This window comes from Acromyrmex echinatior, chromosome 11, assembly GCF_024713525.1.
Source record: "Acromyrmex echinatior isolate Ae372 chromosome 11, ASM2471352v2, whole genome shotgun sequence".
Classification (NCBI taxonomy): Eukaryota; Metazoa; Arthropoda; class Insecta; order Hymenoptera; family Formicidae; genus Acromyrmex; species Acromyrmex echinatior.
Window position 1 is genome coordinate 7,567,566 of NC_141862.1, and position 14,689 is coordinate 7,582,254.

Sequence of the window (14,689 nt, forward strand, 5' to 3'; positions counted from 1 at the left end):
ACATACGGTTGGCGTGTAAAGTAAACGACGTACGCGGCGTGATGAGTTTGACAGCGACAACGATCGACACTGAGTGACGCGCTTCCTCCTTCTCCTCCTCCTTTTCCTCTTCCTTCACTCCTCTCAGCGTACACCCGGAGTAAAAAAATCCGGAGTAAAAAACGAGAGTGACCATTCGACATGAGACGAGAGAGAGATGCGATCGAGGAGAGTCCCGTGACAAAATAAGATCTCGCAAGGCATTTAGGTGTATTATTATGGCAGAATGGACGAACGTAAATTGCTACCGTTGCTGATACTCTTTCTGACAGGTAAGAACCTGCGCCGAGTGATAATTAACGAAAGAGAGAAAGAGAACGAGTGTGTACGTGTGTGCGTGAGGAAGGAAGGAAAGAAGAGAGAAAGAGATGCGCTTCCGTTCGAGGAACAATGCCGTGATCTATATTCAACAATCATGCGATCCACAACCGGCTACAGTACGTGCGCGGACGATCGTTACGATTCAGGGTCGTAGTTATGTAAAGAGACTATCTCGCTACTTTCTGTCGCTTTTGCACCACTTCCGTTGCTATCGTCGCCTGCGTCATTCGCAAGCGTGAGTGATGGCAGAGTGTGTATGTGGTTTGCGAAACCACCTGCCGAGATCACGACGCAATTCTTTGTTGTCGTCGTATCTTCTTTCTTCTCGTTAATTTTTTTTGTAGATCTTTTTTAGAATGAGATGCTTCCTGGTTGAATTATTGCATCGCAACAAAGTTCATGTTAATTACATCTTAAAACAAATGTACAATTATTTTATGTGAGGAGAATGAAGGAAATAGGATATGATTAAATTTCGAGATCTGTAAATTGTATAATTCTTATAAAATTTTATGTACCCAGCTGTGGTCACTATTTGTTGAGCTACATGTTTGTTTTTGACAGAGCAATCTTTTCTATTAGGTGTAATGAATTCGTTTATCGATTTGTTTACCTAGGTCACCTGATTGATAGTCTAATGAAACAGTTATTGTTAATGATTTATCATGAATAGCCATATAAGACAAATGTTAATGAGTAATTTGTGAACTTGCAGGATGGCAGGAAGCATTGGCTGTGGTACCAATGCGGTATGTTGCTGTGGACGTGGGTAAAGATCTGAAACTAGCCTGTGCCGAGGAAAGTGATCTTTTACATTCTGAGGAATCCAATGTGATGTGGATAAGAGAGGGACGGAAGGATGGACAGGTAGAACGGCTGAAAATTGAGCCGAATGGTGTGTTGGAACTGTTAAATGTCAGTGTGGATGATGCCGGCAATTATTCATGTACTTTGGATGATACTGTGAAAGCTAAGATCAATGTGGAAGTCAAAAGTATGTTGTACTCTGCCACCTTAATATTATAATAGACAATTTGTGATCACAGATAGCAGCATTTTTTAAATACATTAGTTAAACATGTCGAAAAAAATCATTAGTTAATGAGTTTTAGATTAATTTAAAAATTTTAATTCACGTTTTAGATTTGGTAGTAACTGTAAGAATCTTATTCAATTAAGTTTTAACATAAGTTTGCTATTGCTCTGCCTATTAAAATACAGCCTTAGATTTTATTTATTGTATATTCCTTTTGTATCTTTAGCACCTCCCCCAGCTCTGCACAATGTATGGGTCAAGCCATCCACGATATTGGCCAATATTCTCTGGGAAGTGAATGGTACCGGCGGATATCCTATCATAGACTTCACTGCCGAATATCGTTTGAAACCAGTCGCGGGTGAAGAACCGGAAGAATGGAAGCCCATTATTCCGACACACATTCCTCCAAATTCTGTAAATATCTTGATCTGGAAATTGTAATGAAAAATAGGGATGTTGAAAAAAAACGCGACGCGATAACTTGATAACATTATATAATACTGCAATCATCATAGCGTAATATTGTTCTATAACATTGTATCCGCTTCGATTTCAATTATTAGACTATAAAAAATATTTTTTTACAACGTTATTAAGCTATTCCATCCCTTATAAAAAATCCCTTATTAAAAAAAGATTAGTTGAATTAAGACTAACAATTGTTTTGTTACTTTAAAGAGACAGATAGATGTGTATCATTTGGTGCCAAACACTACATACTCGTTCCGAGTGTGGGCAACCAATCAGCTAGGAAAAGGAGAGATCGTGGAGGTCGAGGGTCACACGCATTACAGTGTAGAAGAATTGGGTATTTTGTTGCAATTATTACATAATTATTTTGTAAAATTTGTGATAAATTTTGTATATAGAGATTATCACTGGAATAAAATAAGATTCGAGAGCCTGTGTATAAATCTGTAGCTGAATCTGTTGTCGTTATTTAAATTAAATTAAAGTAATTATTTATTAAACTTATATTTAAAAGTTACTTATTGAAAGTTATTTTTGAATATTGAGGCATATGAGTTAAAGGTGATATCAAATCCAAACTTTTATAAATTCGTAATTTTAACGACAATAGTTTAAATACATTCTTCATATAACATCTTCTGTAGAAATTACAAGATATATCTTTCTATAAAATATTTCTGGTACAATATCTAAGCTAAAACTAACGTAACTTTATTGTGTGACATAACTAATTTTCAGAGCTCGCCCGACACCTCTTAGCCGGCGTAGAGAATTTCGATACACGCGTCTGGGTGGCAGCCGTAGGTATAGTGATGGGCACACTTATGATTCTTGGTTTAGGTACTTGTTACCTACTGTATCGCGAGTGCAAGGCACCCTGTAAGCATCCTATCTGATAACGTACCGTAAGAGCTTCCGCTTCTACTCTGTCTCTTTACTGCTGCTACTACTACTTTCCGCTGGTGATGATCATAACATTCATGGCCTCTCTAATAAGCACGATGCTCGAGAAAATCGTTCTCTCTCTCTAGAAGCCTTCGTGCAAGTTATAGCTGAAGAACATACATCATACTCATTTAACAAACAACAGGACCTGTTAGCATCTTAGCCGGCTAGCTGACTTATCTGTGACTTTAATCTTTGGCTTCTTTCTATTACGCGACAGCCATGTTTTTCGAAAAATTAATATTTTTATAATATCTCGTTTCTGTATATTCTGAGCACCTTGCAAACTTCTCATTAAATTCAACATTTACTGACAAATACGACATCATTTAATGGAAATCTCATTCCATCAATTATATAAATATGACACTTTTCAGATTGCCGCACCGAACACTAACAATGAGCACACAAATAAAACAATATTTTTATCTTTTACGATATATGGCACATGGAATGAAATATCGAACTACTCAATAGAATTTTCTTACCGCAGATTTACTTGTCTGGTTACTGAATCTTTTTGATAATATGAATATTTTCTCTTATTATTCCAATTAGATATTTCTTATGCTGTACATATATAATGTTAACGAGCCTGCCGAAAATAATTTAGTGATGATGAATGAATAGTAAATATTACGATAGTCATAGAAAGCATTATGGCCTAGTTAAGTAATATCGATAAGTTCTTTGACGTTATCGAGGTAGGTAGGTCAAAGGTAGCAGGTTCATTTGTCAGGCAAACGGCATTTTGATTGGCATCGGAATCTGATAGTCTATTGTTGCATTAATGAAATTATCAACAGTCAGAAATAATTTGGAAATACGGTAACCGACACGAAATTTCGAGATGTAAATGGTTTACAATACCTGACAAAGAAAAACCGGTGAAGGGAGAGGGTAGAAGCTAATGAGACCCGTGGCCTAGACTAATGAAAATTAATCTCCGTTCCGAAATTGCAGCGCAGCTGGAGGAGCAGGAGGTGATTGAGCTCGTCCCCAACATCATTCTGAATCCGGGATTTTTCGACGAGCGCACCGAGCACGTACCACAAGATGAGAACTTCAACAATCAGACGACTACACGCCTCAACAACAACAGCGTCGTGCAACCTAGACGGCTTTAGCGTTTTTTGTTTAGCTTAGACTTGCTCCGCTCCGAAGTGAGTAAATTGGACGTAATTTTCTACGTCATCTCGAACGTAAGTAATTGAATTTAATCGGAAAGGCCTCGAGTTTGTCTATAAAGAAAAAATGAAAAACGATGATGGACGAAATTGATAGACTAAAAAACGCAAGACTATTAGCGATTATGGCGAAAGGAGAATACGTTTCGGGGAAATTTCGGAACACTTCAGCAGTCCATCAATAGCTTCAAGTGCCTCGCTAGTTTCCTCGACTTTTCTCTTGCAATCAGAGATCGAACGAAAGAACGGCTTCTATTCTAAAAGGGTTTTCGCAAAAACCCATATCTCTTTAATGCTTTTAAGGATTCTAATGGGATATTTGTAAAAAATTGCTATTATTCTTGGAAAATTTACAAACAATTTCAAGGATAAAGTAAGTAGATTTTTATATGTGCAGTAATATAGAGAAAAGTGTAAAATAGATAGATTAAAGCTCATTTTTGAGAACTTGTGGGAGTTGTATCTATCAAAATATAATGATATTAAACGTTATGATTTTAAACTTGTAGAAACAAACGAGACTGTCGAAACAGAAGGAATTGAGAAAAAAAAAAGAAAATGAAAGTTCTCGATTTTCGATTCTCGTTCGATCTCTGATGTTACAACGCAACAATGAAGTGTTCAAAACCAGAATGTAAGACTCCACGTCAGATTTCTTCGCGAGAGGAGGTAATAGATTTTTTTAGAAATGTTTACTGCAGGACGTTCTTTGTCTTTCTCGCGTATAGTTTCTCAATGAGACATACTCAATGATTGCTCAGTGATCGAGCTTAAAAGGAAGTAGAACTTCTGTGAGCCAAAAGAATTGTAGTAAGACTGTAACTTAAGAGTATAATTTAAAAGAATTCAAAGAATCACGTGATGATCGAACGATATTCAAAAAAGAGAAAGATGTATTTTGCACTTGTTTATCTTTTTGAAAAAGTAACTCAATGTGCGCGAATGGCATGCGAGTATTAGGATTGTTTTAACATGCTCATTTATCATTTAAGCAATCGGATCGTACATATATATTTACATATATACAGTATGACGAACTTACTGCCGTTTTTAAGGTGTGCACAAGTCGTTGAAAGATCCTTCCTAGGAATATCTGCGAAAGTCTTTTTTTTTTTTAATAAATTTACGTTTAGATACTCTCACTCTTTGTGTCTTTGTTAGTATGCTGCTGCTCGTTATGTGTGCTTCGTGGAAAAATCTCGAGAATTCAATAGGATTCAATAGGGTATAGACACAAGAATATTATTTTAATTCTAATAGTATATAATATATATGGACTATTGTTTTTATATATATTAGATTTTTGTCCGTAATATTTTTCATATCTGCATGTGACTGCTCGAGGGATGCGCAATATTGCTTTAGCACACTTTTGCACCACCTTTAATACTACCACAACTATGTCTATGCAGTCTACGACTCGCACGTCGTTTCGCAAAAATCAAATTTTCCCAAACAGTGACTAAGGAAAAGAAAGACAGACGGATAACTCTGCAAAGCACAACTATCAATAGATATAATAAACCGTACGAAAAGATAAGTGACGTTCCACTTCAATAGCATCATTTTCCGACGATATTCCGATGTCGTTTTCTAGTTGAGAAAGAAGTCTTGTATCTTTTATTAACACCGTCGGAAAATGAGGCAATAAAGAAATGGGTCGCCTGGTACAGCAGCCTATAACGCGCGAAGATTAACGTGCATTTTGCATCGCGTGCAATAATAAGATTTTAATAATCACTAGCACTTAATTATACATTTAAATAAGATGGAGATAAAACACATTACATATTTTGAATAACGCTGTCGTACTAGACGTGAATGAATCTCTATTATAATTGAGCAACTGGACATGCTGCAATACTCTCGGGACACTGTTTCGTGCGTGTGCACAAGATTTCAATGTTAACGTTCGATGCGATAATTAACGGATGGACGTTTGATTCCTGCTAATGAGAAAGAATGTTTGATGTAGGAGCAGCAATCGATTTCGATGAATTGTTCCTTTACATCTGTTATATTTTCTCCTGTTGCTATAATTAACCGCTGGTCGTTTTTTACTAGGGAAAACACAACACTTTATCTCCTAAAGTATTTGTTAAACAATTTGTATATAATTTGTAAAATTATTCTAAATAATAATTTAAACATATTCCTCTTCTTTATATCTCTCGACGATCGAGAGACGTAATGTTTCATAAATTAAATTTATTAAATTTACTCAAAATATAATGGCACACATATAAGTTTCAAGTCAACTGTAACGTGATATGATACTTTAATGCACGCAGGTTGTATAAAAATTGGTTGTGCGTTGTTACACTGAGGCTTTGGATTTGCTTCTTCTTTTAACACATTCTTTAATATACATATTTATGTGTATAAAAGAATAGCGATATAAGAGTAAGCGGATCGACATTCAGCTTCGTACTATGCACTCTGTGTTGTGAATGGTATATAGATATATAAGAAAATAATACAATAATAATTATGATAATGATACGGAAATACGTGTATGTATATGTATACACACACATATATATATACATATATAATATATTTATATAATCGAAACATCATGCTATTTTATAGGTATAAGTAAAGACAATTTTTTATATACATTACGATTATGCTGAAACCTGATGATAATATTTATCTATATGTCGAGATAGACGATGATTCTATACTATGACGTGATACTGCGTCTTGCTTTGCTGATCGACAAATCTCGCTCACGAAAGTTACTTGTATAGTGCATCCCTCTTTAATTTACCACAGAAGAGTCGTATTATTTTTATTTTTCAAAACGCTATATATATAAGAATGATGTAACGTTAAATTACCAAAAATTATGATAATGTAAATTTTTTACATGATTATAAATTTGACTTTTTTCTGAATTATATATAATAATTATAATTTATAAATATAATTATAGGATTATTATTTTCTATAATTATATAATTGATTCTTATTAGTTTGTTATGATTTGCAAAGCGCATATAAAGCTATCCAATTTTTCGATTAATACGACTCTTCAGATTTCCATTAGAAGTTTTAGGCGTAACCATTTGCTTTTTATCAAATATATAATATTAAATATACCTAATGCCTATAGCAAAAATTGCTAAAGAAAGCCGTTTTATCTCAAAGATGAAACGTGCGTTAATAATCCAACACAAATTATTCTTATAACTAACTACTAAGCTGATATAAAGATTGCGATAACAAACTTGAAAAAAAAAATCATGCGTCATGGAATTTCTGCCATTGTACTGTGTGGAGGGAATAGCATATCTACGCGCATGTAAAACATATTTGTCTAATGGAAATTATTTTTTTTATATAGAAAACGCGTCCGCTGCAAATTTCATCACTATAATAAGCGAGAAACGTTAATGGCATTCTGACACGAATGAAGAATTGACATACACCAACCGCGCTTTATATATAGTTGCATAGCAAATATATTTTCTATTCCTTTCTACTATTAGGATTGTATAAGAAAATCGCCGATAACAGATAAATGTGAACAAAAAAAATGAATCATGATAGGAATCATAATGTAGAGGAAAAAATATTTCATGATGTACGAGATTATATATAATCGCGAATGTAAATGTATACCTACAGTAATAATGGCAGATATTTTATATTCATATCATAAACATCATAATAATCTATGTGCTATTGTAGTAATCCCTATAGGCGCAATTTTCACAATATGTTTGTAATTTTTAAAAATAAGGCATCGAAAAAGGACAATCTTGAGAGAATAATTTCTCACAAATAACTTTTAGTTTTTATTTTTGATTTTTTTTTAGTAGTATCTTTTAAGATTTTATATATCATTAAATTTATTCTTTTTAATATCACATAAGACTCTGAAAACGTTTATTTTCTAAAAAATTTAAAAAATTTCTTTAATACTAAATGAAATTAGTTCGAGATCTTTTTTTCGGATCGTTATTTCACGTTCTGCAATGTAATTTCTTTCGTCGATGCCTTATATATTTAATTTTGTTTCTTTTTATTCTCTTTAATTAAGTATATTGCATCAATATATTCATCCTCTTTCGAATAGTTATTTCCGCTTCTCTAAAGTTTGTTTTCATCGGCTCTTGTTACATCGCTTATGTAACAGCACTGTCGCGTTAGTGCGTGCACAATCGTTATCCTATATCCTGCATAATTATTCCCGATATACCTCGATGATTAATGCACTCTTTGATGAAACGTATATATTAAGCGAAGCACAATGCCAATAGATTAGTATGTTTATGGTTGCTAGTGCCACCATGTATCGTCCCCAACATACATATTTGCCTGCCTAATTACATCCCGATGTGCGATGAACATACGTGTGTCGTTTCTACAGAAAAAAAAAGAGAGAAAACGCTACGGCTTCTTCCATGATGTGACAGAATCTACCGATAGTTTCATAGTAGATAATTACTGTCAGACACTGGATGTTTTCCTGGATGTTGTGTAACTAGCAAACTTTTTTTATTTCTTTTCGTGAAACTTACATTTACCGCATATCGCTGGCATAGTAGCATTCGTAAAAACATTGTGAAAACAACAGTGAAGAAACAAAAGGTGTATTACAACAGATAATATCGCAAATTATTTATGTCGTAAATGCATAATTCGACTCGGTTATCAATAATTTATTATTAGTATATAATAAATTGTATTCGGGATCGGATTTTAGGGACACATTCCGAGATGTTAGAAAAAATTGTACTCGTAATTATGTGCAATATTAGTAATTAATAATGAATAATTATAGTAATTCTGTAAATATAAATTTTCTAAAATTATAATTCGATATAAAATTTTAACTAGTCAGAGATGCAGCTTTTGAGTTATAATCTTAATCCCTTAGCTTTTGCTGTACATTTGTTTTATCTTATATTTTCTTTTTTCTAAAAAGAATGTAAATTGTTTGCTTTTTTGTGAAGATCTGTTGAATTTTTTAGATCTGTGATGTAGATACTGAAGAAAAATCCGATCCTGAAAAATGTCACGGTGTACTCTTTTGTAGCATTTAGATGTGTGTAGAATTTTATTTTAGTACGGCGCTGTGAGATGAAGTAAGGGCCATAAATGACCAAAAAAAGAATAGTTGAGCTTTAATAATATACTTCTGTTATCAATACTTATTGTTTTTGTTTGCTAGGTCTTTTATCGTTTTTTTTTGCATAGATATACTCTGTTGCGTTTATGTATACTTATTGTTTTTCTTTCTTTTTAATTGATATTATAATTGTATTATATATTACTTCACTGTCAAAATCTTAGTCAACAGTAGCATATGTGCATCTAGCGATAAGTTGTTATTGTTTGAATTGGCGCAAAAACATTCTCTATGTGATGTCAATAATTAGAAAATCATGTGGGCTTTTTGATGTCTCAAAATAATTTTATAAAACTTGATATATATTCAGACTTAAAAAAAAGATAGTATTAATTTCGTAAAACATGACATATACTTAGCGATAAAAAGAAGATAGTATTAATTTTATTTCATTAACTTTCTCTTTATTAACAGCAGGAGTAATGTTTTTGAGATTGTTTTGCCAATGATTTTCTTACATGTATACGCTTAGTTGAAAAGCGATGGCAGTGAATACATTCCACTAAATACAAAGATACTATGCAATCTTTGATGATTAAATGGAAATTTTGCGTAACAATATATTCACTGGATTAGATATTGCTTTCCGAGTAATATTTTGTAAGATGAAAGTAATGGTTGTGCTTGAGTGCAAAAATATCGTCACTGTTCTAGACTGTTACGGCAAATAACATCGTATATAGTCGCGCACGGCTCGAGTAAGCCGAAAAGAGCATTACACTAGGCACATATCAGCGAGACGTAATGAAAATTATCATAATTAGCAGCGTTCTGCACTCCGTATCTTTATATCGATACTGTCTGCAATCACTAGTGTAATACGATACCTATGTGTAATATCCGAATGTCATCAAATTTCTTTTGTTAAAGCGAAATTAAACTTTGAATTTCCTACGAAGCGAGTCTTCTTTTCTTCTAAACTAAACATTAAATTATATTGATTATATTGTTTCACGCTAATACCTTGTACAATCATGTACTATGCTCATTGCTTCCGCTGTATGTATATTCATACGATAACATCTTTTAGTGATAATTGTACCTATAGTTTTAATTCACGTCAGGTTGTCACAATGGTTGTCTCACTCTACACTATTCCTACACATAAAATATCAATTAAGAAAACTCTTCCAGATTTATTTACAGAATTTATTGCAAATATTATACAATAAATGTAACTGTCATTGATAACAGCAAGTAGTCATTATTTTACAAGCCAAGGTGGGACTGGCTTTAAAATGCATTTGAGTTCATTTAAGGCATTATTCTAATTTCTAAGTTTTATTTAAAAAAAAGTACCGAATCTTCGATGCTAATCTTTTGCATTAATAATTCATCCAAATAAAATTTCCTCAAAGTCCACTAACGTTAAGCCGCAAGAAATAATATTTTCTCGATTTTGGAACAGAGTTTTTGCATTTCACTAGATACTGTGAACTCCGCCGCTAGAATAGCATTTGCCACGGCTATTGTCTCTTGAACCGATCGCGCCTTGATCCATATCCTGCCATTCATCCCTGCGGCAAGTTCATACGCCTGATTCCTTCCAAGTAGCCTGAACAACGGACACTCCGGATTGAGTAATTTCCTTACGAGGCTCAGCGAGCAGATGAACATCATGCCATCTGAGCTGAGCATACCGAGTTCATTTTCCTTGCCATGAGAGTCCACGCATACCAATTCCGGCTCCATATCCTTGCTGGCGACCAGCAATTTGCCGTACACCAAATCGCCGATTTGTACATCAGGTCGGTTTTTCTTCGTGGCTCCCTCAAAGGCCAAATAAGATAGTGTCGCCTGTTCGCTGCCTCCGATATCCACTTTATAAATGTCACCGCTTTTTTGTGTCACTATACCAACGACATTCTCGCCTCGACTGGGAATGTATCTGTGTAAAATAAAGAACAATTCGAAATGGATAAACAAAAAAAGAATTAAGTTAACAAAGAATAATTAAAGTTGGGCTCTTGAAATAAAAATTAAATGAAAACACGGGCAATTAAGAGCCTAAATTCGCAGTAATTAGAGTGATATCAATATATATTTCTCAGTACTACATATATATAACAAATACCGAACATTCGGCTTAATTCAAACCTTCAAATCTTCAGCAGTCTAGTAAAATATAAGTATAAGGAGTCTCCCAGATTACCAAATCTGAAGTATGTAACCATCATTTAGCTGTTAGTCTAACAGCTCTCTTTTGCTGCACTCGATTACTTTGATTTGCGACTATTTGAATTATATTAAGAAAGTTTTATTATACGAGACTATCAAGATGTTTGGAATTATTCATCAAAAAATTATATTATTATTTACTACTGAAGATGGCTTGAATTAAGCTGAAACGTTCGATATTTGATAAATATATGTTGATATAATCGCTCCAATTACTGCGAATTTAAATTCTTAATTGCCTATGTTTTCATTTATTGTTTAATAATTAAGTTAATTGAAGCTCAGATCAGTTCTACTTTTGTTGAAGATGCTGGATCAAATTATATGCGTGTTTAATGGAAAAAGAAAATTAATATATTTTATGAACTCATATTAATCCTCTGAAACTGATAGTTCACCTATTGTACCCACTCAATTCTAAATCTCTTTATCAAAAATATTCAATTTTCTTTGTTACAGCAAGTTTTGATTATTCTTATTAAAATGTATTTAATATTCATTCTCCTTTTATACAAGTTATATTATTTTGGTTTTTTAAAATTAGTGTCTTTTAATTAATATAAATTAAATGGATCTTATAGACTCAGCATCAGTATAACTGTGTTATAAGATGCTTTTCAGCAAGAAAATAAGAGTGTTTTTCATTTGATACAAATCAGCACAAGTTCTATCTTGCTCAATGTCAAGACTTAAGTGAAAGAAAGATAGAATAACATTTGTGTTGATTTATATCACTAAATGGCAAGCAGATGACATAGACTGCTTTCCTTTTAAGAAACACAGTCGACATCATTTTATTCTCCTAAAAATGATATTCTGTACCGTTTTTGATAGCTATCCACATAGTAAACGGCCGGTTCGCGTTTCCTCAGAACACCCGCTTTGCAAATGAGAACGGCATCATCCTCACGACGCAGTCCAGGGCCCAAAATCACGATCTCCTTCTCATTTTTGTTTTCCTTTTTGAATGACGTGATGTTCGTTAACCTATCGCCCGGCATCACCACGTCATCCACGCTAACTTCCATCTCGAGAGAAAAGAAAAGTTTTTTCTCAGCTTTTTATTTCATTCGCGCGATTAACAAATGTATCCCGCGATTTCCTTGAAACTCGGGACTATCGGTTAAATGTCAACCTAACCTCAAAACCATCGCACGTGCGACCACGTGCGTGATGTGGACTTGTCACCATCGTGACAGAAACGTGAAAAAGTATAAAAATTTCAACTGAGTTTCATTGACACTGAAACTAACCGTTTGTTTTATATTGTTGTCAAGAAAGGAATAATAAAATTCTCATGATTCTCTTCAAATCTATTATTTACAGCTATTTTGTTTACACTTTACAGGTATTTACAGCTGTTTACAGCTGAACTTTCCGCACTTTTTCGTTCTCATTCTTTTTCTTAGCATTTAAGCGGGGAGCACAGACTTTTACATAACGCATAAAACATGAGGCATAAGAAAATCAACCAATCAGAGTCCTTTGTTTCATAGAAAGGAAGGAAATAAAGGACTTTGATTGGTATATTTTCTTATGCATTATGTGTTATGCGTTATGCAAGAGTCTGTGCTTCTCGTCTTATAATTGTAACTATTTCATCTTGAATGCGAAAAGTGTAATATGGTGCAGCTACATTTCCACTGACTTTCGGAAGAAATTGTATTTATTTATATGTAAACTCTTTTCTCGTGGCATCTTTTCTGTCGGTGAAATGAATACAGGAAAAGATTTAAATGTTGTTACAGAACGAAGAGATATCACAAGTAGGCACACATTACGACGTAATCAAGAAACGGACAATCCTTGTTACAAGGTATCTAAATAATTTATTGTTTTATAATTACCGAACGTCGCATGAATACATTTTCGGTATTCCTTTTTACAGCGATACAAGTGTATGCTTATGTATCGAGAAAAGCTGGAGAAAAAGCATAACTAGCATAAGAAAATGTAGATAAAAGAAAATACCGTTGGCTAAAAAAACCACAGCGTGGCTGTTTTGTTAACACGTTGCATTTTTCTCAACTTCTAGGAGCATCTCATGTCCCTAAAATGCCTCAATTCTGATAAACCTCGGGAGACATGCCAGCCATATTTCATCAATTACAAGAATTGTAAAGATTTCTGGGTAATTTTCCTCCTGCGATTCATGAAAATACAAATTCACGTTTTTTAGCAAAAGACAATTGATGCAGTGCATCATTTCATTCTTATTGTTTGTTAATGTTAAATAAGGATGCAAGGATTCTGTGGGTGATTTTCATTTACAAGAGAATAGTGATACAAGTTGATACAAACATCATTTCTATCTTCCTTGGCATTCAATAACCAAGAGTAACCAGGGGTAGAACACTTGTGGTATTAAATGAAAAACACCTTGTCATTTATATCTTGCTAGAAAATGTTCCGTGTCCGCAAAATTACATCTTCAATAGAATTATTTTCTTTTCAGGCTTCTGTGCAACATGAACGCAAATTGAAAGATATCAAACCATACCTGCCACTTCCGGAGGAACGTGCCAAAATAAAGATTGATTTCCTAAACTCAAGATAGTGATAGATACAGCACACGGCTTCATTTGTAAAAATATTGTTTATTCCGTAATATTCTTCGGTATCTTGCAATATTACATTGTAATATATTATAATACGTATGTATATAGTCCAACAAAGTTTATATATAAGCTTGAAATATATTAAATCCACATTGAAAAGAAACTGACATTTTCACTATTACCATCTAAATTTCTTCTTTCGATACATGTTAATTTTATTTTACATACATTTGGAAAATATTACTTTGTGATCTATCTACAATTGCGATCTGTGAAACAAACAGAAAAGAGAGAAACTAGCTAGCTGCATTTTACATTGCAATTTATGAAAATTATACAAGATAATCATATAATAATTTGTACACATATTTTATATAACGTAAATGTACACTCGATACATAAACAATAACGCACTCGATTCTTTCTTACTTAACGTACACATTATCTTTTACTAAATGCATCTTAAAATATTACACACGATGTTTTACAATAAAAAAAAATATATATATTACCAATAATTTAAATAATTTTCCAAACATTAATAAAAAAGAGAAAGAAAAAAACAGCTAGATACAATATTATTAGTCATTGATTAATAACGTCCGAGGGACGATACATGTCGAAAACGAAGAGGTGCATTTTTAGTTCACTGCTCAATGAATTCGGCAGCATTCAAAGAAAAAGTATTTGTACACACATTATATGTAAGCCCAGCAGAATATCATGATGGAGAGAACGTTTATGGACGAACCGCTGCTCTTGGAGATAAAGCGGTGATAAGGATAAATATATCACAGTAAATAGTCAAACA

General features: G+C 33.3%; 3 protein-coding genes across 5 annotated transcripts; 2 read left to right on the top strand and 1 right to left on the bottom strand.

Annotated features, from left to right (window-relative positions):
• Positions 1 to 11: 11 nt before the first annotated feature.
• On the top strand, positions 12 to 10,040 carry LOC105145820 (contactin-1a). 2 transcript variants are annotated; one of them, XM_011055645.2, is made up of 6 exons: positions 12 to 311; positions 1,076 to 1,354; positions 1,623 to 1,813; positions 2,078 to 2,207; positions 2,609 to 2,749; positions 3,779 to 10,040. In XM_011055645.2, exons 1-6 carry the CDS (start codon positions 266 to 268, stop codon positions 3,940 to 3,942), a joined length of 951 nt encoding a protein of 316 aa, XP_011053947.1. In that variant the 5' UTR covers positions 12 to 265; the 3' UTR covers positions 3,943 to 10,040. The 2 variants fall into 2 exon arrangements, with proteins under 2 accessions (XP_011053947.1, XP_011053948.1); XM_011055646.2 differs by having other exon boundaries at positions 3,784 to 4,042.
• Positions 10,041 to 10,277: 237 nt separating this feature from the next.
• Rrp40 (exosome complex component Rrp40) lies at positions 10,278 to 12,712 on the bottom strand. The gene is made up of 3 exons (XM_011055644.2): positions 12,574 to 12,712; positions 12,143 to 12,348; positions 10,278 to 11,030 (listed from the first exon to the last, which is right to left on the bottom strand). The coding sequence occupies exons 2-3, from the start codon at positions 12,346 to 12,348 to the stop codon at positions 10,511 to 10,513; spliced, it is 726 nt and encodes a 241-aa protein (XP_011053946.1). The 5' UTR covers positions 12,574 to 12,712; the 3' UTR covers positions 10,278 to 10,510.
• A 24-nt stretch (positions 12,713 to 12,736) lies between these two features.
• On the top strand, positions 12,737 to 14,041 carry LOC105145818 (uncharacterized). 2 transcript variants are annotated; one of them, XM_087411316.1, is made up of 4 exons: positions 12,737 to 13,136; positions 13,356 to 13,451; positions 13,559 to 13,681; positions 13,776 to 14,041. In XM_087411316.1, exons 1-3 carry the CDS (start codon positions 12,864 to 12,866, stop codon positions 13,649 to 13,651), a joined length of 462 nt encoding a protein of 153 aa, XP_087267442.1. In that variant the 5' UTR covers positions 12,737 to 12,863; the 3' UTR covers positions 13,652 to 13,681; positions 13,776 to 14,041. The 2 variants fall into 2 exon arrangements, with proteins under 2 accessions (XP_087267442.1, XP_011053945.2); XM_011055643.2 differs by lacking the exon at positions 13,559 to 13,681 and having other exon boundaries at positions 12,771 to 13,136.
• Positions 14,042 to 14,689: the final 648 nt, after the last annotated feature.